This window comes from Conger conger, chromosome 19 (assembly GCF_963514075.1).
Source record: "Conger conger chromosome 19, fConCon1.1, whole genome shotgun sequence".
Taxonomy (NCBI): Eukaryota; Metazoa; Chordata; class Actinopteri; order Anguilliformes; family Congridae; genus Conger; species Conger conger.
Genome location: NC_083778.1, coordinates 8,832,875 through 8,859,075, shown reverse-complemented (window position 1 = coordinate 8,859,075; position 26,201 = coordinate 8,832,875). Strand labels below are relative to the sequence as shown.

The 26,201-nt window shown below is 48.5% G+C and overlaps 2 protein-coding genes across 5 annotated transcripts; both read left to right on the top strand.

Annotated features, from left to right (window-relative positions):
• The first annotated feature begins 519 nt into the window (after positions 1–519).
• Positions 520–8,810, top strand: trabd (TraB domain containing). Of its 3 annotated transcripts, none has more exons than XM_061229533.1 (10): positions 520–582; positions 2,384–2,469; positions 2,790–2,856; positions 4,591–4,757; positions 5,936–6,076; positions 6,628–6,738; positions 7,085–7,224; positions 7,406–7,578; positions 8,037–8,133; positions 8,586–8,810. In XM_061229533.1, exons 2-10 carry the CDS (start codon positions 2,446–2,448, stop codon positions 8,758–8,760), a joined length of 1,095 nt encoding a protein of 364 aa, XP_061085517.1. In that variant the 5' UTR covers positions 520–582; positions 2,384–2,445; the 3' UTR covers positions 8,761–8,810. The 3 variants fall into 3 exon arrangements, with proteins under 3 accessions (XP_061085517.1, XP_061085518.1, XP_061085519.1); XM_061229534.1 differs by lacking the exon at positions 520–582 and adding an exon at positions 589–2,020; XM_061229535.1 differs by lacking the exon at positions 520–582 and having other exon boundaries at positions 2,027–2,469.
• A 6,638-nt stretch (positions 8,811–15,448) lies between these two features.
• Positions 15,449–24,495, top strand: LOC133119111 (protein adenylyltransferase SelO-1, mitochondrial-like). 2 transcript variants are annotated; one of them, XM_061229531.1, is made up of 10 exons: positions 15,449–16,385; positions 18,066–18,269; positions 18,696–18,873; positions 19,361–19,491; positions 19,869–20,146; positions 20,978–21,134; positions 21,766–21,951; positions 22,375–22,531; positions 23,008–23,256; positions 23,382–24,495. In XM_061229531.1, exons 1-9 carry the CDS (start codon positions 15,838–15,840, stop codon positions 23,215–23,217), a joined length of 2,049 nt encoding a protein of 682 aa, XP_061085515.1. In that variant the 5' UTR covers positions 15,449–15,837; the 3' UTR covers positions 23,218–23,256; positions 23,382–24,495. The 2 variants fall into 2 exon arrangements, with proteins under 2 accessions (XP_061085515.1, XP_061085514.1); XM_061229530.1 differs by having other exon boundaries at positions 15,450–16,385; positions 23,008–24,495.
• Positions 24,496–26,201: the final 1,706 nt, after the last annotated feature.

The following is a 26,201-nucleotide window of genomic DNA, read 5'->3' as shown; positions in this document are numbered from 1 at the left end:
AAAAATGTTACCTGAGGTTACCAGAGGCACTGGGCAAAGTTTATCTTCAGGAGCAGATTGCAGCTGCATTTTAACACCGTTCCGCATGGCGTCAAATACTCCTTTGGATATGCAACTTTCCATAATTATTAAGAAGCTGACTGACCAGCAAAATATGATTAAACCAGTATTTTAAAAAAAATAAGGATTTGATTTTGTATTTAATATCTCTATTATTATATTACATTATATTATATAAAATAGATGTGGGGAGTAAATTGTGCTTGTAGAGAAGTGCCCAGCACAAAAGCATCTTATTTTGAAAGCTGGACAATTTAGTTGAGATTTTAGATACTTCGTACTTACATCCGAGTTGAACATTTAAAACACCCAATAAATATATATGAAGGAATAACCCAAATACAGGTTAAATGCAACTAAATGCCAAACGTGACGTCATCCTTACACGTCGAAATGTAATTATAGATGTCTTAAATTGCTAGTTTTGACTAATATGTCAATACGCCTTAACTACAATACCCATAACACCCTGCAGGCGGAGAGAAGTCGTGTCAGACGGAGTGGAGAAGTGAAAGCAAGCAGGTAAGTTGGACGGTGGTACGTTATGGGTTTTAAGTAACGTTAACATGCGTCTTTTAAAAGTAAACGATGATCCTGTGTTATGTTTGGGTTTTATTTTAATATGCGGCATTATGATTCAGCCGGTTGGCTACTGATTAATGGATTGTCCTGCTTGCTAATTGTCATGTCCTGAGCTACCGGCCGTCTGGAATAAATACCATGCTGTCGTCGTTGGGCCACAACCATCCCTAGTCCACACAACTGAAGTTTTTAAAAATGTGATTTAAGTCAGTGGTTTATGCTGGAGTGCTTTGGGGCCGCAAAAACATTCTTACTGAGTTGTTTAGGGCCATCAATACCCTGGGTCTGACTGTTGTAGTCATAGCTAAAGCTGACAAGCTAGCGTTAGCTTGCGAACGTAGCTAGCATATAATTTGAAAGCTGGCTGCTGGTGCGTCTCTTGTCTTTTCCATAAAACAAGAAGTGGACAGAAAACACCTTCATCGATTGTGCATTTCGAGATATTCTAAGCTTATATTTACCAGGCAGACATGCCGATTTGTTAACAGTTGGCTCCGCTCCTGGATGTGAATAGCAAGCTGGCTTGTCAGTGTCGTGGATCGAACATTAATTTAGCTGTCAAGCTAACTAGCGATAACTACTTGCCAACAGTAATATTCTTCAAAACACATGGCGGTTTCCGAGATTGATTTGAGCTGAAATACGCCGGTGTGTCTAACTGCTTTGCTGACTGTGACTATTCTCTCTGTAGGACATTAGCATTAGATTTAATAGCTATCGGATCGATTTCCTCGTCGCGGTATCTGTAAATTGGCTAATTTGCGAACTATTCTGGTGGTATGCTAATGTTAGCAGACGTGGTTCAGGTTACCCCAAAACAGTATGCAAAACTGATAAATGGATGTTGCGAGAAACGTGATTCACAAGGTCTGTGCTAGCGGGCTCACCACTTACCGTCTGAGATGGCATCAGACTCCAGACAGTTGTAAGGAAAAAAAAAAAAAAAAAATACTGACACCTGCCAACCCTTGCTAACTTAGCTTTTCTCTGTTGATGTCATGGATGTTTGCAGCGTCTTGTTTTTTAATGTGTGAGAGAGTTGATAAATTAGCTCGTTCGCTGATATTTTTTTATTATCATTTAATAAAAATGAATTGTCGATCATTACGCGTCAGCTAAAGTTATAGCATTAAGTGGGCCTCCAAGACGTCGTACTCACTTGGTTTTGTTACAGTCTGTTATTTCAACACCCGAAACGATTAGTTAAACTTTGTCTCGGTTTTGAGGCAGTGTTGTTAACGGTGACTCAGGTTTCGAGGTAGCGTAATGATCCGAGTTATTTTAGTGTGTTGTAATAGCATTGGTGAAAAAAAAAAAAAAGAGGAAGAAACCGGAAAGCTGGCGCGTGCGCTACCTAAAGCACACTAGACAGACTCGAGTAAGTTAAACCAACCTTATTCAACCGTGTTCCCCGAAAAACATTATTGGTGCATGGTTTTGCACAGAAACTGTACATTAAATGCTTTTTAATGTAGCTGCTCCTTTCATTTTATTTTGCATTTCACTGAAATGTTAGTGTTCAGCATTGGGGGGCTATCTGTGCCATATGGTATTTGAGCCTACGCACTTTGGCTGAAGAGTCCAGTGTTCTAATCCAGCTCAAATGCAGCTTTAACAAAATCGCCATGTGTATGCTTAAGTAATTTGGTGTGGTTTGAAACATTAGCCGTGTCAAAGCTCCGTTTTTGAGTCGCGTGCTGACCGTGAAATGACCAGCGAGTTTTCTGTTGTTTCTGACCAGGCTGGTCTGTCTCGTTTACGCAAGAGAGAGGGCAAAGTTCACCGGAATCCACGGCCTGGATCATGGACCAAGAAAACAATTCGGAGGTTTGTGCAGCTGACGTCACAATGAGCACGAGTGGTGTGTTTTGTATTTTTAAAGTAATACCTTATTGTAATTAAATATGTTCTTTCGCCTAAGGACATATTTAGACATGGGCGTCTTCAAGGCTTTGCTTTGGGTTGTTGTGCATGAATAGCGTGATATACTTTATTTCCCTTGCGGATGGTACAGTCTTTGTCCACGGAGTGTTATGTTCAGTCCATCTACTCTGTCACTGCAGAATTAGAAATACCACGTGAAGGTTTTCTTGGATCACCATGGTGATTTCTCTTTTTATTTTTTTCCTCCCTCTCTGTCCTTCCAGGAGGAGTCTGTCGGTCCCTCTGAAGATGACACACTACCCAGCCTACCCAGCCTACCCGCCGGCCTCTGTAAGCCCTTTGCACTTCCCTGTGTGTGTGTGTGTGTGCGCGCGCGCTCGCGCGTGTGTGTTCAGGTCTGTCTGTGCATATTTAAAGGAACGTTTCCACCATTTGCGAGTAGGAACGTTTGGGGTGGAGGCAAGGGGCCGTCTTTCGCACTGTTGGTTTTGCCAATTAACATCAGGTCGCCCTCCAGTGATACCTATATTTTTGCTCAAAAAGTCTATTTTCCCATTGGACTCCATTCATGTTGGACAGCAAACAATGTTTCCATTCATATACTGATGTTCAATCCGGGCTACATATTTTCAATTCTTTTTTCCCCCCAAGGTCTGACAGAGACTTACAATTGGCGCTTCGGTTTAGGAAGGCTGCACGTTCACATTTAGCAAGTAAAAACTCGAAAGATGGGCTGTTGCTGTCGACAAAAAAAAAAAAAAGAAAAGTATGGTCTTTAACGGAAGTGCTCTGAGGGAAGTTCTCATTTTGAGGGGAAGTGCAGGGACATTTGGAGCTTTGTTATGGTGGCCTCTGAATAGCTCTGTAGCGTAGTGGTTAAGGTAAAGGACTGGGACACGCAAGGTCGGTGGTTCGATCCCCCCCCCACATTAAGATCCGCGCAGCCGTTGGGGAGGAAACTCTCAAGTCGCTTTGCATAAAAGCGTCAGCCAAATGACATGTAATGCAGTGGTCCAACCTGCTGTTCTCATCATGATGGGGAGGTTGTGGCTGCAATGACAGCTAGTTTGAGCTGTTCTGAAAAGATTCGGTCAACTAACTGTATTGGGGATTAATCGTGCGTGCCGATTTCCCTCGACTGACTGCAGAAGCGGACGTCAGTCTGAAGATGTCTGTCTCGCCTAAACTCACCCGCTCGTTAAATGGAATCCGCGTTCAGGTTGGCCTTAACGAGCGATAAACCGCGGTCCCGTCGAGCAAGCGGGTGCTCCCGCCGAAACTGGCCAGAAAAAGAAACCAAGTGTTCCGAACATCTGTTGGCTCTTACTTTTTCATTTACAGTCTTCCGTTGCCTGGCAACACCACTGCAGGAGTCTCGCACTCCGGGTCTGTTCTCATTGGACGAACGACGGTGAACTTCTTGCAGGAGCGGCTATATATACTTCACGTTTCCATGGGAACGCTGTTTGATTACCCGGGCGGCCTCCGCTGTGTCGGTCTGACGCGGGGATGACGGAGATCTCGGGGGTTTCCGTGGTTCAGACCTCTCTGGTGACCATTAGGCGGCTGTCCGTGAGCAACTGCGCGCGATAACGCGAAAGCCCGATCGCACGGTTGACAGCCCCCTGAGCCAATGAGAGTTATCCTTGACTATGGATATGAGTGCAGAACGCCCCTCCCTGATGAGCTCTGACCAATGAAAATCCCCAAACTAGCTTTTGGAACATTTACGTTACATTGATGCCATCTGGCAGATGCTCTTATCCAGAGCGACGTACAGTTGATTAGACTAAGCAGGAGACAATCCTCCCCTGGAGCAACGCAGGGTTAAGGGCCTCGCTCAATGGCCCAACGGCTGTGCGGATCTTATCGCGGCTACGCCGGGGGATTAGAACCACCGACCTTGCGGGTCCCGGTCCTTTACCTTAACCGCTACGCTACGAGGCGGCCGCGGTCGACGTCAAGTGTCGGTTCGCTTCGGAAACGGTCGGCGTGCTTCGGCGCGTTTGTCGGTGTTTGTCGCGCGCTAACCCCCTCCGTTTGTGGGCCCCCGGGCGGGAGCAGCCGACGCCCAGGCGGTGGAGCTCCTGTGGCGGGTGCGGGCGCAGAGACGGCAGGCCGCCCCGGCCCTCCCGGAGACGGTGACCGTGCTGACGGCGGCCGACGGCAGCCTGCTCTACCTGGTGGGCACGGCGCACTTCAGCGACAGCAGCAAGCAGGACGTCGCCACGGTGAGGCCCAGAATATCCTCTTTACTCAGCACTTTATTATATGTGTGTGTTTATTAGACTTATTGTTGAGACTTAGTCTACTTCTGCTGGAGGCTATCCACTTAGAGATACTCGTGGCTGTCACATGATCGGCTGATTAAATATTTGCATGAACAAGCAGGTCTGTGTGCAGGTCTACCTAATAAAGAGCTCACTGAGTCTCTATCTCCCATCAGCATATCGCAACTCTTCCCAAATAGTGGTGACTGGTGAGTCACTAATCACTAATCATTCCTTCACTCCCCTCAGGGACTGAAATGGCCTTTGTTTTAACGTGAAACACGTCGTCTTTACTTTGACATTCCAGCATTTATTTTTTGTTTCCTGTTGCTCCTTTTGTAACTTGTCGGTCTCGCCATGTGAATTGGGCATCAGCGCCTCATCTCTCTCCCACCCTCCCCTCCCTCCTTCTCTCTCCTTCTCTCCCTCCTTCTCCTTCTCCCTTGCCCTCTCTCCCTCCCTCTGTCTCTCCCTCTCTCCCTCCCTCCCTCCGTCTCTCCCTCCCTCCCTCCCTCTCTCCTTCCCTCCCTCTCCCTCTCTCTCTCTCCCTCCCTCCCTCCCTCCGTCTCCCCCTCTCCTCTCTCTCTCCCTCTCTCTCTCTCTCTCCCTCCGTCTCCGTCTCCCCCTCTCACCCCCCCCTCTCCCTCCCCCTCCCCCCTCTCCCTCCCCCTCCCTCTCTCCTTCCCTCCCTCCCTCTCTCTCTCTCCCCCCTCTCCCTCCCCCTCCCTCTCTCCTTCCCTCCCTCTCTCTCTCTCTCTCTCTCTCCCTCCCCCCTCCCTCTCTCTCTCTCTCTCTCCCCCCTCTCCCTCCCCCTCCCTCTCTCCTTCCCTCCCTCTCTCCCTCCCCCTCCCTCTCTCCCTCCCCCTCCCTCTCTCCTTCCCTCCCTCTCTCTCCCCCTCCCCCTCCCTCTCTCCTTCCCTCCCTCTCTCTCTCTCTCCCCCTCCCCCTCCCCCTCTCCCTCTCCCTCTCCCTCTCCTTCTCTCTCCCCCTCTCACCCTCCCTCTCTCCTTCCCTCTCTCTCTCATTCCCTCCCTCCGTCTCCCCCTCTCCTCTCTCTCTCTCTCTCCCTCTCTCTCTCTCTCTCTCTCTCCCTCTCTCCCCCTCCCCCTCCCTCTCTCTCTCTCCCTCCCTCTCTGCAGACGATCCGGGCGGTGCAGCCGGATGTGGTGGTGGTGGAGCTGTGTCAGTACCGGGTGTCCATGCTGAAGATGGATGAGAAAACGCTGCTGAAAGAAGCCAAGGACATCAACCTGGAGAAGGTGCAGCAGGCCATTAGACAGGTGGGTCCTGATCTCCATTACACTACGCTACATTACATTACATTACGTTACACTACACTACATTACATTACATTACACTGTGTTACATTACACTACTTTATGTTACACTACATTACGATTTTACACCGCGTTATCCTGCGTTACGTAACATTTACATTGCACAGGGCTACGTAAATGTAAGGGAACAAAAGTGCATTCACTGGATTTAATGAACGCTTGAACCAGACTTTGTAACAACTGGTAATACAAATCCACATGATGATTTCATTATCACTGATAATGAACAGCTGATTTCATTATCTCTGTGATATCTAAACTCACTGGTCATGAGCTGTACCTAATAATGCACATATCTATCTCTCTCTCTCTCCCCTCTCACTCTCTCTCACTCTCTCTCTCTCTCCCCCTTCTCACTCTCTCTCTCACTCTCTCTCTGCCCCTCTCCCCCCTCTTTCTCTCTCTCTCTCTCTCTCTCTCTCTCCCCCCCTCCCTCCCTCTCTCTCTCTCCCCCCCTCCCTCCCTCCCTCCCTCTCTCTCTCTCTCTCTCTCAGAATGGGGTGATGTCGGGGCTGATGCAGATTTTGCTGCTGAAGGTGTCGGCTCACATCACAGAGCAGCTGGGCATGGCCCCCGGAGGAGAGTTCAGAGAGGCCTTCAGAGAGGTCAGTGTGTGTGTGTGTGTGTGTGTGTGTGTGAGAGTATGTGCGTGTGTGCGTGTGTGCGTGCGTGCGTGCGTGCGTGCGTGCGTGCGTGCGTGCGTGCGTGCGTGCGTGCGTGCGTGCGTGCGTGTGCCTGCCTGCCACAGGATGCTCTGGTTCTCAGTCCGTCTGTCTGTCTGCTCTAACCCTGCCACAGGATGCTCTGGTTCTCAGTCCGTCTGTCTGTCTGCTCTAAGCCTGCCACAGGATGCTCTGGTTCTCAGTCCGTCTGTCTGTCTGCTCTAACCCTGCCACAGGATGCTCTGGTTCTCAGTCCGTCTGTCTGTCTGTCTGTCTGTCTGCTCCACAGGCAGGTCGAGTGCCCTTCTGCAAGTTCCACCTGGGCGACCGGCCGATCACGGTCACCTTCAAACGCGCCATCGCCGCGCTCAGCCTGTGGCAGAAAGCCCGGCTGGCCTGGGGCCTCTGCTTCCTGTCCGACCCAATCAGGTGCGCTCCCGCTCCCGCTCTCCGCCTCCTCATTGGCTGTGCTCGGTGCGGTCCGCTCGACCGGAGCAGCTCCGGTCCAAACTGAAAATCCAAAACCAACGACCGTAACTGTGTACTGCCCCGTTACTGGAGATATGCTTTACTGAGGGGTGTGTATGTGTATGTGTGTGTGCACCCTCAGTAAGGAGGACGTGGAGAAGTGTAAGCAGAAGGACCTGCTGGAGCAGACCATGTCGGAAATGATCGGGGAGTTCCCAGCGCTGCACCGTACCATCGTGGCCGAGAGAGACATCTACCTCACCCACACGCTCCGGCAGGCCGCACGCTGCGTGGAGGCGCCCCCTAATGGCCAGAGTGAGTTCTGCACCCTCCACCGCGGGACTTAAAGGGTGTCTCAAAGGTGGCACTTTGCGAAGTAGTAGAGCTGTTACCAGTGAAATTTTGCTGTTTGCCGGTAAATTTTCACAGAACCATCTGCTTATGCTTATCTGAGCTGCTACCTTTCCACGTTGATTTAATAGGTGAGCACTGAGCGCTGAGCGAATGAGCATGAGAATTTTCCCAATTTTCAGGGAGGTTTTATGCGACTCTGGTCACCCCCTTGTGGGACTTTGAAACTTTTCAGACCCAACCGATTTTCTTTCTAAAATGTCTTTCACATTGTTTGGTTGCTGGAAAGTCAACTATTCCTCTTGCTTGCTCAACAGTGGGTTGAGTAAGCTGGTGTTATGATGTCGAAGCGAGGATATCGGCGGGATAAGGGCGTACCTTCATGCGGTTCTAGAATGTTCTTTTTCCTGCCTGTCTCTCAGAAGTGCCCGCGGTGGTCGTAGGAGTGGTGGGAATGGGTCACGTCCCGGGCATCGAGAGGAACTGGGACAAGCAGCTCAACATTCAGGAGATCATGAGGTGGGCCTTCTGCAGACTCCAAACTGAAATGGGGAATGGAGTTTAGTTGAGTTTAGTTGATTAAGGCCGGGCGTTTGCCTCGACTGCTTTTGTGACGTGCAGTTCTGTCCTCCGGCCACAAGAGGGCGATGTAAAACGTTCTGAAGCCATTTGTGAGACAAGCAACACCTTGCATCGGGATAAATCATTTCCACACATTTGCGAGCCTAGTAATTTGGTAGTGAATTACATTATGAGAGACAAAACCTATGAATACTATTTAGCTTTTATGTGGTAGGAAGTGGTAGGAAAAGACAGCTGGGCTAAATGGCCTGTTCTCGCTGTTGTGTTATGTTTATGTTTAGTTTATGCTGTGTTATGTTTGTTTTGTTATGTTTTTGTAATGTTGTGTTGTGTTGTGTGGTGTGTTGTGTTGTGTTAACCCGGAACGTTCTTTCTCTCTCCCGTTGCAGTGTGGCTCCGCCCTCTCGGTTCGGCTGGCTGCTCCGGACGGTCCTGAAGGGGGCGGTGCTGGGAATGCTGGGATACGCCTGTTACCGGGCGGGAGGGGGCGTCAGCAGGGCGCTCCTCTCCGTGCCGGCGGTCCAGTCGCTACTGGAGAACCTGCGACCGCCCCCCGCCTCCTAACTCCGAGCCCCGCCCCTTCCCCCCCCCTCCCCCGGACAGACTGCAGACGAACACCCACTGGCCTTAAAATACACGGGGCGGGGCTCGGGGGCGGGGGAGGGGCGCTCGCCGTTTCGTTTCGTTTCGTTGCTGCGGAAAATGAACACCGAGTTCAGCGGAACGGAGGGGACGCGGACTCCACTCTCCCCCCCCCCCCCCCCCCCCCCCGATCTCGCCCGGCCGAGTTTTATCCCTCCGCGTCCGGAAAGAGGGCCGGCGCCTCCCAAAGACCCGCAAGGCCCCCTGCCCTCTCCCGCCGACGGGAGTAAAACCGGGATACGCAAAGGTTTTTTTAACGTGCTGCCTTGACCAACTTTCAAACCCCCCCCCCCCCCCCCCCCTCCCCTAAACATGTTACAATGCATTGTCCTTTCCGGAGGTGTACCGTCACTGGCGCTGATCCCAGATCAGCGGTCGCCGAGGCGGCCGAGCTGCGAGACTGCGCCGAGGACTGATCTGAGATCAGCTGGGGGGGGCAGGGCTGGAGACCGCCAGAGCGCAGCTTCCATACGCCGAGGCCTCCGCAAGATGGCGAAGAAAGCCCCCCCCCCCCCTCCTCCCCCAGCCCCCCTGTTAAACCAGCACTTTATCAGATCGACCAATCACAGGTCACCTTGCCCCCTCGTGCCAGAAAAGGGAACTCCTCCCAAAAATCGTTGTTATTATTTACCGTCTTGCCCTCATGTCATTGAGTGTCGTCATAACGCGTATACCAGTGGTCTCCAACCCTGGTCCTGGAGAGCTACAGGGTCTGCTGGTTTTTCGTTGTTACTCTGCACTTAATCAATTCGAGCAGATGAGTCCACAGCTAACTCACCTCACCTGGTTACCTGGGTCTCAGCAGGGTGCTGATTTTAAGGTGAAAACAAAAACCAGCTGACCCAGTAGCTCTCCGGGACCAGGGTTGGTGACCTCTGGTGCATACCATATAATTTAAGTGAATGGAGGTGTCTTTTGAATAGACAGTACTGTGTAATGATGGCAAATCTACAGCTTTTTTCTCGATTTCTGAAGTTGCAGTCAGTCTGTAACAATCTGTAAGTTTTTACAGTTTTCAATTTGAACTGCGGGCCCCACTAAAATGTCCGTTCCTTGTTCTGCAATGGGGAAATGGGAGCCCTTACACCTGTATGACATCATTGTTTGGGGCGGGGCGCTGCAAAAAAATAATAATAATTGGACTACAGTATTAAATGAGATGGATAAATTCCTCTTAAGATGACGGCCAACATTAAACTGATTTTTGGCTGGAGTTCCCTCTTAAAGCTGTCTTCTGTAGAAAGGATCCCAGTGTCAAACTTGGGTGGATTTTCCTGCTTGGCCGACAGACCTGAGCCCGTATGCGTAAAGTGTCTCTGGGACGGCTGATCTCAGATCAGTTTCGCCTTTCAGCTCAGTGTGAATAAGATTAGGATCTGAATGGGGGAAACCTGACTGGAGATCAGCACTCGTGCTCTGAGACGCTGACAGCTTTACTTTTTACCTGCTCAGTGCAGGGCGTGGAGGGGGGTCACCAAAGACTATGCATATCTCCCACAATGCAATGCCATTTTAACAGTGGTTTGTTTTAATGAATTGGTTTTTTTTTTTTATGGAATCTACTCGAAGGTTTATGGATAAGTATAGTGAGGGGCAGTGCACAGTGTGAACTGTCAAATATCACACCAACTGAACACAGTGAAGTGGCTGACAGTCCATGGCGCATATTCACGATGCGTCTCCGACTCGGAGCGCTCATCTTAGATCAGTTTTGAAAGCTGAACTGAGACTCTGCGCTTTGCGGACGCGGACCGTGAAGTGAGCCGTTTGCCGTGGTTACCGTCAGCATTCTTTTTCGGTCTGGTTGGCACGAGCTACTCGCGAACCGTTGCAGCTCAACGCAAATATCTCGTACAGCCAAACGATAATTACCACTACAGAAATAATTTTCACGGTCTAGTGGCCGAGGTTACTGTAGCATTTCTCTCGTGTGGCGGTTGAGCGTGAATAGACCAGCTTGGTTGTTGTAAAATATTTGATTTCTTCCTTTTCTTTTCCTGTAAACGCGAATGTGGCGGCGAGACCGCGAGTTTTTGCCGCTAATCGCAATGTACGCACATACGACCAGAACAGTGCCTCTCGTCAGTCCCACAGATTTGAGAGGGAGGGAGAGCTGGAGAAAGAGGAATTTTAGCAAGAGGGAAAAGACTTATTTGGAGGACCAGGCCTGGTCTTCAAGAAACAGAAAACCGGCAAAATATATGCAAATATTTTCTCCATCTTGCTCCCGAGTTGAAATCTTAAACAAATCCTTTTTTCTTTTTCTTTTCTTTTTTTTTACACTTCCAAGAGCCGGAGCTGATCCTAGGTCAGTGTTTGAAGGTACTCTCAGTCCATCTGCACAGTCGAATCAGGCTCCAGACGTCTATACACCATAAAGGACTGATCCAGAATCACGTTCTTGTACATTTGGCCAGCCACTGTCCCTGGAATTAATCTGCTGACTTTCCAGAACTTTCCTGTCTGATTTGAATCCAGATACATATCACAAAATGAAGATGTATTCTCATGTGAAATTAATATGAAAGTTATAGTTTATGGCCATCTCAAGGCTCTTCTGTGTCCTTTTATTGAGGTTATGTATCAATCATGTTTTACTGACCGTTCTGTTGGCCCGAGACATTTTTTTATTTTATTTTTATTTTATTTTTTTTGAGAGCATTAAAGCCCATTTTACCTGCAAGCTGCTTCTTACGCTGTGAATTCTGTAGAAAGGAGGTGTTGCAAAGATTGCCTGTTCTCATTGGTTAACCAGATGGCTAGGCCCAATTCCTCATCGAATCCTAAACCAAGCTGAAACCTTTCAATCTGATGTCAGACCTTAAAAATGCCAAACTATTAATGCCAATGAGAGGGATTGGATGAACCGGTCTGTATTTTATAACTGTGACAGGTGGACCTGAAGCCATGCAGCCAGAAGAGGGCGCCAGTTGCAGCCTGCTGTGTTAAATGGGGTTTTTGAACCGCCTGTCTGAAGTTTTTGTCCATAATATTTCCGGGGTATGCCACAAAAGCAGTGACTGTGATCAGGGATGTGATCTTTTTCCCCCCAGAATAATCCGGAAATACTGATTATTCACAGAAGGCTCTTTGGCCGCAGTGGTGGGCTTAACTGCTGAACGTTCTGTCCTCAACGTGTGTGTGTGTGTGTGTGAGTGTGTGTGTGTGTGTGAGAGAGTGTGAGAGAGTGTGCTTGAGTGCGAGAGTACATGCGTTTGAGGTATTTTGGATCTGAAAATCAGGATGTCCTGATGGATCGAGAAAAATCACACCCCTGGGAAATTGACATTTGGTTTTTGCCTCAAGAAACTGTATGCTTTTGAGCGGAGAGCTAAGCTCTGCTTCATACAGTGTCATTCAAGGTTTGAACCAATCCTTGCATTTTGCTGTTCAATGCAAAACCTTACAATTGGTCAAAACAAGATTTGAGATTGACAGCTCGTTCTTGCTCTGCCAGTTATAGGGTTAATGGAGCGTCACTCTCCTGTTGCTGGGTAGCAGCACTCTGGTGGTGATGTCATAGACCTGCCTTTGAAAGCAGCATGCTGAATGCCAGATTTGGGAGACTCTCAGGAAGGTCTAATTACTGAGACATGCATTTGAGGTGTACTGTAATGTGTGGCGATCCAAACCTCCTCTTTGCCACTGTGTATGCTGGTTTTCATTCAAGCGGTAATAACTCCTGAATTTTTACTTCCAATTAATCGTTCATAATTTGATGTCTAATATTTTTTGACGGATGATTTACCCTTTCCTGGCTGCATTGTCAGAATGATAATAATTAAATAATAAAGAATAAATAAATTGCAATGAGCTTTATGGTCATGTGATCGCTCTTGAAAGTGGGGACACTTTTAATTGATCTAATATTAGACTGACAGGTGAAATTGGTGGGGTTCTCATTACTGAGTATACGGACATATCCCAGCTAGCGTAAGACGTTCTCCTAATGTTGCTGCCATGTCCTGGCAATGTTATAACGCTGACATTGCCAGGACATGGTAAAACGTTCTAGTAACATTGTGAGAACCTTTTGTGTTCCCTTAGGGGTCAGGAAAATGATGTAAATGGCATTTGGCCAAATCCACGCAATGAGCAAATAAGCTTAATGGAAGACGGAAGAACTTGTACAACTCAACAACTTTCATTGATTCAAAAACCTGCATACACAGACCAAACCTGGAATCTCACGTTAAATGGCGCTCCAGGTATTTGTGTAGCGTATATGTGCAGCATTTGTAAAAACAAAAATGCAGAATGGGTTGGATTTTCTGTTTGCAAAATGTAAACAAGTGGCAAGAGCCTTCATTTTGTTATAATTGTTATAAAGTCACGAGACGTGTACTTGTCGGCACTGGTTGTACCTCGATTATAGCTCGTAAACCTTACCCCAGCAGACACAAAATGTTCTGACGATGTTACTGGAATGTGTTATAACATTGCCACAACGTGGCGGCGACATTGCGAGAACGTTTGGTGTCGGCCGGGGTTGCTGCATGCATCTTTCAGGTGGCCGACAAAAAAAAAAAAAAAACGTTCAAATGAAGGCTTGTGGCTCTTGTATTGTGGCGAGACCTATCTTGATGAAACCCATCGCTAAATGTTTTGATCTTGCCCCTTGTTTTTGTTGTTCGTTTGTTTTTTTTCCCTCCGTCTACTAGCTGTTTACGAATGGGGAAAATAACCCGCAACTGAATCGTACCAGACGTCAGGGAAGGTCTTGGAAGAGCGAGGCTCAGACTGGCGTGCATGCGTGGTGTCAAATGTCAGACAGGCCCTTTTTGAAGGGTCATTCTGAAGGCAAGGTATTAAGGGTGGGGGGGGGGTTTCTACCGTGGCTACCAGGTGTATGTGTTGTGATGCAAAGGGGTTGTGGTGCGTCTGCTGTTTGGGACGGGGGTTGTTTCCAAGCCTTACTTTCGCTCTCACTGCTGCCTTCTCTCCGAAGCTCTTCGCTACGTCCTCTGTCCGTCCGTCCGTCTGTCTGTCTGTCTGTCCGTCCGTCCGTCCGTCCGTCTGTCTGTCCATCCGTCCCTTACGTCGTCTGTCTCTGAAGTTCTGAAGCGCCATCACAACTCGATCTCCAGCAGGGGTGCACAACTCCGGGTCCTCGAGGGCCGGTCTGCGTACTGGTTGTTGTTGCTGCATCCAGTTGCTTTGTTTTTAATTTGCTGACGGCTCTATAAAGGACCCTGGTTCAAGCCTACACTTGAGCACAGTAAAAAATTATGAGGATACACTTGCAGTCTGCAGCTGTAGCCGGGACTGATACGCATGTCAGATAAGATATGATTGAGTCAATTCAAGAATTAAGACCCAGAAGTGGGCACAAAATCCTGAAGCGGATCGTCCCTTGTTGTGCACTCCTGATCTGCCGTAAGAGAACTCGGCTATGGACTGGGAATCCACGAAATGGGGGCAGCCCTCCACTGACCGGCACTAGCTCCTGTTGTGTCTTGGAATAGTCTGTGGCTCTTGTATGGGGTAAGGGTGACCTCAAAGAAAAATTGGTTCTTCAAAATTGTAAAAGATGCAACCAGCTAGTTGGTAGTGTGAAATCTGCCTTGAGGGTCATCAGCAATGACCTGGAGTTAGTTATGCATTTGGAGGAGTCTTAATGCTGTGTTCTAAACATCTGTGGCACACGTTCAAATGGCAGCCATTCCTTCTTCCTCCATAACCGTTCAACGTGGACATCACAAACAAGCCAAACGTACCAGCACCAACTTTCTGCAGCGTTCTCTGCAGACCTGATGTGAAATACGTCATTGTTTTTGATTCAAATACTTTTCCATGCTTGACTGAGCTTGACTGGAGTATTGGAACAGATTAAATCCTCTCAAAAACTTCAAACCCCGCCTTCTGGTTCTTCTGGGTCAGCTCAGTTGCATTAGGCAAGATCAGTCGAGCGCAGAAAAGTATTTGAATCCAAAGCGATTATGCATTTGACCCAGGTCTGGTTCTTTGTGTGTCAGTGTGTATGTCTGTCTAATTCTCTGTTTAAATGTGTTTTTGTATGTTCAGGAGAAACATAGCTGCTATAAATATTAGCCTCTTGTCCTTTTTCAGAGTTGTCACTGTAAGCAACTCGCTAAATACTGAAGCCTGGAATGTATTGAACTACAACATTTTAAATTAAAATTATACGACATGCAGATCTCTATATTTAAAAGTGGTCCAAACGTTGTCTTTATGATCCGTGCACGTTTAATTTTCACAATGGTCTTGGCACTTTCGTATTTTCTCATGCAGAATGCTCAGATAAGCAATGGCAAAGCAAATGAATGGCAAATTGCAGTACCGATCATCTCGTGACACTTAAACATGTACCACACGTGATAGTGGAGAGTGAAGTTTCATAACTTCCCACAATGAGTGCTGTTACAGCGACGTCCTGAACAAATCCAAGTGCTTGGCAATGATGATTAATTTATGACCTCGTGAAATCTCTTCGTGACATCTCGAAACCGAACAGCACACACCGCGAGCATAGTGGAATGGTTATTTTGCCAAACCTAGTCCTGGAGACCACCTGCGCATATTAGTTTTCATCCCAACCACTCTTGTAGTTATTCAAGCACAACAGTCGTGAATTATTTCATAATGTCAATAAAGTATAGTTCAGGAGTATTTTCCATCTCAATACCATGTTATTTCAGAAGCAATCATGTCGCAAAGATGTTTCCATATTCACTTAAAGACTGTTCAGTCTACACACTACTGTTGCGTTTCAGCACCGTCAATTCCAGTCCACTGCACCGCATTCGTACAACCCAGCTGTGTGCGTTTTTCGCTTTTAGTTCCGAGCAGCGCGGTGTTTCCGTGCGGACCAATAATAGAGCCGTACAACTTCCGACATGTTTAAAATGTTTTACGAGCAAACGTAGCGTTACATCACTTTGGTTTGTAGTTTCTGCTGGCTTGTCGAGTTGTCGTTATGAAATGCTCATTGGCAACGCTTTCATAAAGGTTGCCCGACTACAGGGTAGCCACAGTTGAATGGCTGCTTCCTTCTTGTGTCGCACTCACATTCTTCGCCCCTGTTTGATATTATTCAGAACCGTTTTCACAGTCGGGATGGACCCCATGGGTTCGGCATTTGGTCGTTCGCCCTTGGAGGGTCTTCACTTCGACAATGTTGCCCTGAAGAAACTTCCACTCGACCCCTCTCAAGAACCTGGGGTCAGGATCGTGAAAGGAGCATGTTTCTCTCGCGTTCAGCCGCAACCTTTGAAGAACCCAACATTTGTGGCTGTTTCCGAGCCTGCCTTGGCGTTGCTTGGACTGAACGCTGAGGAAGTTCTGCGCGATACCCTCGGTCCGGAGTATTTGAGCGGTTCGAAGCTGATGCCCGGTTCTGAGCCGGCTGCCCATTGCTACTGCGGTCATCAGTTCGGACACTTTGCGGGACAGCTCGGCGATGGAGCGGCATGCTATCTCGGTGAAGTAAAGGCTCCGGCTGATCAAAGTGTCGACCTGCGGAATGAAAACCCCAGCGGCCGGTGGGAGATTCAGGTTAAAGGCGCCGGACTGACGCCTTATTCAAGGTAACTTGAAATTATTTGCTGGGGGATTTGCACATGTGTTGAGTTTACGAACTGCGCCACACGCTAACTTTGAATAAAAAACGACACGTTTCTGCAGTCTTTGATGTCCACTTGGAAGTCATGGGGAATGGAATGGAATTCATTGCCACGAAAGAATATATATATTTATGGTTTTTAATAGAACACGAAAGTTGGACATATGCCCCGCCCCTGTCAGTTTCGAAAAACATTGCGACTTGACACTGCATTTAATGTAAAATACGGCCTTAGGCTTCAAAATTGTGAAACATTTTAATTTTGTTTTACCCGTTGAGCCTATATCTTCATTTTACATCTATATCTTCTTATTTTCACGGTGGGATGTACATTTAAGTTCAGTTTGACTTTGCTGTATTGATGAATTGATGGACATTTTGCCTATCATTTATGATGAATTTATTGGAATGGCATATTTTGCCCAGTTTTTTCGAATACAGTCTCGTTCTTATTAAACCTAGCTATACACTTGCCTTTTGGTTTACAATGTCACGCGCACTGCACTTACATGGGGGCAAGATTAAAGGATAATCTACCCAAACGCGTTTAATTCCCAGCCCATGTTAATTTCAATTTCTCCTCTTTGGACACACCGTCCAAAACTCTCTTCCAAATTCTGTTCAGAATATATATTTGTTCTATGTTACAAAACGGTGCATCTTTCCTGCTTTCCAAATATGAACCGTAAAATGACGAGTCAGTGACGCCACACGCTTTACTCCTCTAATCCCGCCCCCAAATCAGTGACATAAATGCCATTCAAAATAAAATAATCCAAATGAAAGAATCATTCAAAAAAAGATTGAAAGCATTATTGAAGTATATACATATATAGATAAAGATTTTAGTGTGTAAATTATTTTATTGTTCAATTGTTTGCTGAGAAGTTTCCAAACCATCTAAATATCCTTCAACGTTTAATTGGGTTCTGTGCAGTTGGTATATTCCAAAATGAATTATTTACGCACGGGATGGAGTGGAGTCATTGAAGTTTTCAAAAGGGCATTATGACTGGTGGCACAGTATTGGTGACACAGTATTGAGACATCTACAGAATATCTGAGTCTTAAATTTAGCTAACATTATTAACGAGCTAACATAGTCGGATTAAATAAATTTCGCAAAAATTACAGTACTGTGCAAAAGTCTTCGGCACCTGTATAACATTCTATACAGATAAGATTCTTTAAAAAATAATTCAATGAAAGGTCCAAAACAAACATATTATTACATTATTGGCATTTGGCAGACGTTCTTCTCCAGAGCAACGTACAGTTGATTTGATTAAGCAGGAGACAATCCTCCCCTGGAGCAATGCAGGGTTAAGGGCCTTGCTCAAGGGCCCAACGGCTGTGCGGACCTTATTGTGGCTTCACCGGGATTAGAACCACCGACCTTGCGTGTCCCAGTCATTTACCTTAACCACTACGCTCCAGGCCGCCCAGCTTAGATCAAGGAACAGAGGTCAACCCAGGTCCTGGAGTGCCAGTGACATTTCCGGGTTTTTGTTCCGTCTTGTGTTCCACCATTTTGTGCCTCCAGCACACGGTGACCTACAGCCATTAAACCTGGTTAATAAAAAAAAAAGTAGCCGGGTTCCGGTCATTTCCCGTCTGAGAGTGTACCCGTCCCTGCCCTCCCTAGGCAGGCAGACGGGCGTAAGGTCCTGCGCTCCAGCATCCGGGAGTTCCTGTGCAGCGAGGCCATGTTCGCTCTGGGCGTGCCCAGCACCCGGGCCGGCTCGGTGGTGACCTCCGACCTCCGCGTCTCGCGGGACATCCTGTACGACGGCCACCCCCGCCTGGAGAGGTGCTCGGCGGTGCTCCGCATCGCACCCACCTTCATCCGGTCAGCACCCCTCCTCCTCCTCCTCCTCCTCCTCTTCCTCTTCTCTTGGCTCGTCTGCTGTGTACAGCTGGACTTGAGACGAGGCGTATCATACTGAGAACTGGTACCCAAGCCTCTGAACCCTATATGGTTAGATCTAGAGAGATATCAACGTAGTCTGACTTTTCCGTCTTCTAACAGGACCTACTGTAGACCAGGGATCAGCAACTCACGATCCTCACGGGAGACAGGTGTGAAGACAGTCTTACCAATAGGTAGCACTAACTGTTCAGTTAATTACCGGGGAGGCAAGAAAACCAGGGATGTGTCTGTTAAGCGATAGGCCATGGTAGGGATGTGGTTTCTCAGTGGACGGTTTTGCGATTATCATGGCCGCCTCCCCGTGTCTCACGGTTTCATGTCTGAATGGGGCGTTTCTGCGTTCAGGTTCGGCTCTTTCGAGATCTTCAAGTCCATGGACGACCTGACGGGCCGGCAGGGTCCGAGCGTGGGTCGGGACGACATCCGGGCCCAGCTGCTGGATTACGTCATCGAGACCTTCTACCCCGAGATCCAGCAGGCCCACGAGGACAGGGCCGAGAGGAACGCCGCCTTCTTCAGAGAGGTGCTGCGGCCAATCGCGTCACAGCGCATTGAGCCAATCACATCACATCACAGCACTTTGAGTCAATCACGTCACAGCGCATGAGCCAATCACGTCACAGCACATTGAGCCAATCACGTCACAGCTCTTTGAGCCAATCATGTCACAGCACATTGAGCCAATCGCGTCACAGCATGTGACCAAACCACTGCTCAGGCCATCTGGAGCATATATCTGTTGTTACCCTCAGTATGTCTGTGTGAAAAGAACATAGTTCCACCTATTTGTCCATCTCTGGACCCTTATACTCTCTCTAATTATGGGTTTGGACCCTAGTATGTTCTGGGCAACTCACATTTAAGTATGATAACCACCAATTACGAAGGTTGATTTAATGAAGTTTAGGCTAGAACAGAGGCCTGGACAGGTCCTTTCGGACGTTGTTAGCGGAGGGCGAGCCCTCGCCCTGGGTCCGTTGGAGGGGTGACGTGCGGTGGCCTCGTTTCAGGTGACGGTCCGGACGGCGAGGCTGGTGGCTCTCTGGCAGTGCGTGGGCTTCTGCCACGGCGTGCTCAACACGGACAACATGAGCATCGTCGGCGTTACCCTGGACTACGGGCCCTTCGGGTTCATGGACAGGTGAGCGTTTGCCCTCTCCCCCCCGGGCTAAAGACAGTGAATCGACCTAATGTAAGGTACCTCTGCTAACCTAGAGCATTACATGTCATTTGGCTTTTATCCAAAGTGACTTGCAGTTGATGTAGACTAACCAGGAGACAATCCCCCCCCTGGAGCAATGCAGGGTTAACAGCTGTGCAGTTCTTATCGCGGCTACACCGGGGATCGAACCGCTGACCTTGCGGGTCCCAGTCCTAGACCTTAACCTCAAAGAGAGCGTCCATATCTACCCAAAAAAACGCTAAACGCTGGACAAGCCGACAGAGGCATCTGTGTTCTGAACTTTGTCTGTTCTGGTGTGGTGATGGTATGGTTATGGTGCTCCATCCCGACGGCAGGTTTGACCCGGACTTCGTGTGCAACTCCTCGGACTCCTCGGGTCGGTACACCTACCAGGCCCAGCCGGCGATCTGCCGCTGGAACCTGGCGCGCCTGGCCGAGGCTCTGGGCCCGGAGCTCAGCGCCCAGAGCGTGAAGGCCGTCTTGGACGAGTACCTGCCCCTCTACAACGCCTTCTACCTGGGCAACATGAGGAGGAAGCTGGGCCTGCTCCAGAAGCAGGAGCCTGAGGACGAGGCCCTGATCACGGACCTCCTGCAGACCATGCACAACACAGGTACGGAGAGAGAGGAGGGACAAACTACTAACAGCTAAGGTACGGAGAGAGAGGAGGGACATACTACTAACAACACAGGTACGGAGAGAGAGGAAGGACACTACTCACAGCTAAGGTACGGAGAGAGAGGAGGGACATACTACTCACAGCTAAGGTACGGAGAGAGAGGAGGGACAAACTGCTAACAGCTGAGGTACGGAGAGAGGAGGGACACACTACTCACAGCTAAGGTACGGAGAGAGAGGAGGGACACTACTAACACCTAAGGTACGGAGAGAGAGGAGGGACATACTACTCACAGCTAAGGTACGGAGAGAGAGGAGGGACAAACTGCTAACAGCTGAGGTACGGAGAGAGAGGAGGGACACACTACTCACAGCTAAGGTACAGAGAGAGAGGAGGGACACTACTAACACCTAAGGTACGGAGAGAGAGGAGGGACATACTACTCACAGCTAAGTTACGGAGAGAGAGGAGGGACAGACTACTAACAGCTAAGGTACGGAGAGAGTAGGGACAAACTTCAGAGAGAACAAATTCAGATTCAAGATGTACGGTTTTTCCTTGTGTCTCCCTTGTGCTGTAATGCATTTTTCATTGTGACACTCCGTCAACTTTAAGTCTGAATGTACAAGTTTCCGGAATTTTACACCTCATCATCGTCTAGCAACACAAACAGAAAGAAAGAAAACCGAGCAGTGCTGTGGTGCAACCTCATGGATTTGGAGCTGAAATCTCTCTCTCTCCTTCTCTCTCCCTTGCTCTTTCATCCACCTTTTCTCTCCACCTCCTCCTCCCCCCGTCTTCGTCTTTCTCTCATTTCTTCTTCAGGTGCGGACTTCACCAACACCTTCCGCTGTCTGAGCCAGGTGCCCTGCCCGTCAGGAGAGGAGGAGGTGGCCCTGGGCCGCTCCGTGGACCTCCTCATGGAGCAATGCTCCACTCTGGAAGAGCTGAAGGAGACAAACAAACCCACCATGGACCATCGGTGAGGACAACCTGCTCCCTGCCTGTAGGGGGCGCCTGAGTGCAAGGAGAGACATGCTGCATCCTGACTTTCATACTCGAAGTTTCACATTCTTCCAAGCCTACTCATGAGAATGTAGTAAACTTCAATGCTTCATATCAGTTCTTCTGCATTAGGTGACCTCATTACAAGCATCGGAACACCTTTGATATTATTATTTTTATCTCATCAATGACCAATGGCCCACATGATAAGGGTGTCCTGTTTTTACAGTATATAAAGCGACAAATAAAATCAGATCTGTCCCAGGGTGCTCTGTCACAGTTGGGCGTTGCTACGCTGCGGGAGGGAGGGGCTGCGGGTTCGAATCCAGCCTGCCGCCGCGCTCTTGAAGGACGGGCCGGTGCACGCTCTGTCTTTATAGCGAGCCGCACATTCAGGGATGAGACATACCTCCGCAAAAGATGAGAAGAGCAACAGTTTGATCCATCTTCTCTCCCTCACTCCATCCCTCTCTCCCTCCCCCTCTCTCCCTCACTCCATCCCTCTCTTCCTCCCCCTCTCTCCCTCACTCCATCCCTCTCTCCCTCCCCCTCTCTCCCTCACTATCCCTCTCTCCCTCCCCTCTGTCTCCCTCCCTCCTCCCTCTCAGGGAGCTGGTGATGGTGCTCTCCCTGGCCCAGAGTAACCCCGCCCTGTTCCAGATGTTGGCCGATCAGAAGGGCGTTTCCAAGCAGCTGGAGCGGCTGGCCAGGCTGAAGGAGCTGGTGGACACCAACCAGGACGACCTCCGGGCCAAGCAGAGGGAGGACTGGAGCCGCTGGGTCAAACAGTACAGGTACTGATAATGCTGGGTCAAACAGTACTGGTACTGGTACTGGTACTGATACTGATAGTGCTGGGTCAAACAGTACTGGTACTGGTACTGATAGTGCTGGGTCAAACAGTACAGGTACTGACGCTGCGCTGGGTCAAACAGTACTGGTACTGGTACTGATAGTGCTTGGTCAGACAGTACTGGTACTGATAGCGCTGGGTCAAACAGTACTGGTACTGATAGCGCTGGGTCAGACAGTACTGGTACTGATAGCGCTGGGTCAGACAGTACAGGCCAGCACTGGCGACGCTCTATTGGTTGTTAGCGACGTCCTTAGTAATCGGCAGAGGTCCTCTCTGTTCTCTACCAGTGAGCGTCTTGGCCCCATTTCATTATCCCTGATCTAAGCCAGAGTGAGCGAGCGGACCTTGTGGCGTTCCCTAGGAAACGGTTGGCGAGGGAGCTGGACGGGCAGAGCGACCCGCGGCGGGTGGAGGAGGAGAGGGTGATCGCCATGGATACGGCCAACCCCCGCGTGGTGCTCCGCAACTACATCGCCCAGAATGCCATCGAGGCGGCGGAGACCGGTGACTTCTCTGAGGTGAGGAGAGCGGAGCCTTGTTCGAGAGCGGCAACTTCCCGGATTTTCCGTCCACGCAAACGTCGTGTCGTAGCGTAACGTAGGGTCCTGTTTGAATCAGTGGGACGTTTTCCTAATCCTTTCCAAAGTTAACCGTTTACTCACAGACGAAAGGAGTCATATTCTTTGGGCAGTCAAGACCATATTCTGACAAATTCAACCGCGGGTATTTTGCATGGCGCTAAGCCTGGTCTACATGGTATTTTCTTTTACCTATGAAGTTGAGACTTTTGCTGTCACACTTTTTTAAAAGCTAGTTTATTTGTTGTCAACTATAAAGTAATATAATCTTCAGAATATCTTCAAATGAGACCACGATACCGATCTAATATCTGAAAACAACCTGTGAAAGCGCAAAACATTTTTTTTAAAAACGGCTCTTCGTACATGCCGTCCGAAAAGGAGATGACGCGTGGTTATCTCTCTTTCTCGGCCAGGTCCGGCGTGTGTTGAAGGTTCTGGAGAAGCCCTTCTCCGCTCAGCCGGGTCTGGAGAGGCCCGGCCGTGCGCGGCTAGCGGGCGACGGACAGGAAGTGGGAGCGACGGAGGAGGGGGCGCAGGAAGAGGCGGGGCCAGCGCCCCGGCGCTTTGACGTCCCCTACGACGGCAAACCGCCGCTTTCGGCCTGCGGGATCAGCGTCTCCTGATCATCGTAAAGCCTCCCCTGAAAACTGACCCGCCTTACTGTTGAGTAACTGTCATGACCCCGATCCAGGCCTTTACCGTTTCCCTACCGTTGCTCTCGCTGATCTGAGGTCAGTGCTTGGCGGTGCTCACTGTGTCCCCCCCATCTCTCTCTCTTCCTTCTCAGGCTGGATCCGCTCCAGCTGTATCTGTTCTCTTGGGCCTCCATGTCGGTGGCTGTCCCAAACCATAAGGGGGGGGGACTTCATCAAGGGTTTAGGGTCCTCTAAGGGCCCTAGAATGTCCACTCACCAGGCTCTTAAGCCAGGGGTACCGCCGCCATTTCCGTCACTTCTGTGTGATGTCATCAACATGCGACGCCAAAGGGCTGCTGGGAGCGGATTCTCCCTCTCTGTTTGTCCTCTCTCGTCCTCTCTCTCCCTCTCTTCCTCCCCCTCCCTCTCTGTTTGACATCTTTCTCTCCCCCTCTTACTCTCCCCCTCCCTCTCTGTTACTCAGGTGGGTCAGTTGTTTTTGGGAGGCAGCGTTGGGAAGGGTGTCTCTGTCGACCAACCGCAAAATACCACAGATGGAGAAAGAGAGAGGCATTGCGCTGTGTAAACATGAGATCTGAGCCCATGCTAACGCAGGTTTCCTCCAGTACTTATTCAGCGGGTAACATTTTGAGGACATGAAAGGGCGATTCTTAAACCATCAAGGACCTCATCTGTAAACCAATTACATTACAACCAAATTTGTAGCTCGGGTGAAGTGAAAGTCAGCAGATCGTCAAAAACCTTAATGCACCCGGTGTTTGAAGTTCAGGACCTCCCACAACTTGGAATTTTCGAGAATCGAAATCACGGAAACCATGTCTGTAGGTTTGGTGGAGTTCAGAATGCAGCCAGCCCTGCTGCGCGAGGTTCTCTCTCTTTCTCCGTCTGGATCACGGCGAGGTCGTGCATGATGCCACAGGCAACCAGTCCCACAGGGATCTGTCTGTGTCTGAACCAGAGACACCCGAACCAGTCTGCAACACACACACACACACACACACACACACACACTCGCATACATACACACACACACACACACTCACATACATACACATACACACACGCACTCACACACTCACATACACTCACATACATACACACACACACACACACACACACACACACACACACACTCACATACATACACACACACACACACACACACACTCACATACATACACACACACACACACACACACACACTCACATACACACACACACACACTCACATACATACACATACACACACGCACTCACACACTCACATACACTCACATACATACACACACACACACACACACACACACTCACATACACTCACATACATACACACACACACACACACACACACTCACACTCACATACATACACATACACACACGCACTCACGTACACACATACACACACACGCACACACGTACACACAGCAAAGTTCACATGAGGATTACTACTGAGTCTTCAACTTTTAAAATGACAAAGCCAGAATATATAATGGTGAATTTAAATTCGCGCTTAACCGTATAGGTGAGTGAGTTTGTGTATGAGTGAGTGAGTTTGTTTATGAGTGAGTGTGTTTGTGTATGAGTGAGTGTGTTTGTGTATGAGTGAGTGTGTTTGTGTATGAGTGAGTGTGTTTGTGTATGAGTGAGTGTGTTTGTGTATGAGTGAGTGAGTTTGTGTATGAGTGAGTGAGTTTGTGTATGAGTGAGTGAGTTTGTGTATGAGTGAGTGAGTTTGTGTATGAGTGAGTGTGTTTGTGTATGAGTGAGTGAGTGAGTTTGTGTATGAGTGAGTGAGTGAGTTTGTGTATGAGTGAGTGTGTTTGTGTATGAGTGAGTGAGTTTGTGTATGAGTGAGTGTGTTTGTGTATGAGTGAGTGTGTTTGTGTATGAGTGAGTGAGTTTGTGTATGAGTGAGTGAGTTTGTGTATGAGTGAGTGAGTTTGTGTATGAGTGAGTGAGGTTGTGTATGAGTGAGTGAGTTTGTGTATGAGTGAGTGAGTTTGTGTATGAGTGAGTGAGTTTGTGTATGAGTGAGTGAGTTTGTGTATGAGTGAGTGAGTTTGTGTATGAGTGAGTGAGTTTGTGTATGAGTGAGTGAGTTTGTGTATGAGTGAGTGAGTTTGTGTATGAGTGAGTGAGTTTGTGTATGAGTGAGTGAGTTTGTGTATGAGTGAGTGAGTTTGTGTATGAGTGAGTGAGTTTGTGTATGAGTGAGTGAGTTTGTGTATGAGTGAGTGAGTTTGTGTATGAGTGAGTGAGTTTGTGTATGAGTGAGTGAGTTTGTGTATGAGTGAGTGAGTTTGTGTATGAGTGAGTGAGTTTGTGTATGAGTGAGTGAGTTTTTGTATGAGTGAGTGAGTTTGTGTATGAGTGAGTGTTTCTGTGTGAGTGAGTGAGTGAGTTTGTGTATGAGTGGGTGAGTTTGTGTATGAGTGAGTGAGTTTGTGTATGAGTGAGTGAGTTAGTGTGTGAGTGAGTGTTTCTGTGTGAGTGAGTGAGTGAGTTTGTGTATGAGTGAGTGAGTTTGTGTATGAGTGAGTGAGTTTGTGTATGAGTGAGTGAGTTTGTGTATGAGTGAGTGAGTTTGTGTGTGAGTGAGTGAGTGAGTTTGTGTGTGAGTGAGTTTGTGAATTAACTCAGGCAAATATGAGTGCTGTTGAGGGATTCTGTAACAAGCTGTAACCAATGATCTGAAACGCACAACAAAGTATCTGAAAACCTCGCTAGCAAAGCCAATGTGTACCTCTAGCTTATCAACATAGGATTCGTATTTAGCAACTGCACCACGCCACTGTGCATATTGTCTTAACGGGTAAATATTCTTTCAAAACACATTTTATCTGTTAGTACATCCGTTTTATTTCATACTTTCATGTAATCGCTGAGTTCATTTGGGATAAGGACTTATGAAGTATGACTTGGCTTCTCTTAAGCAAGCTTCCGAAATAC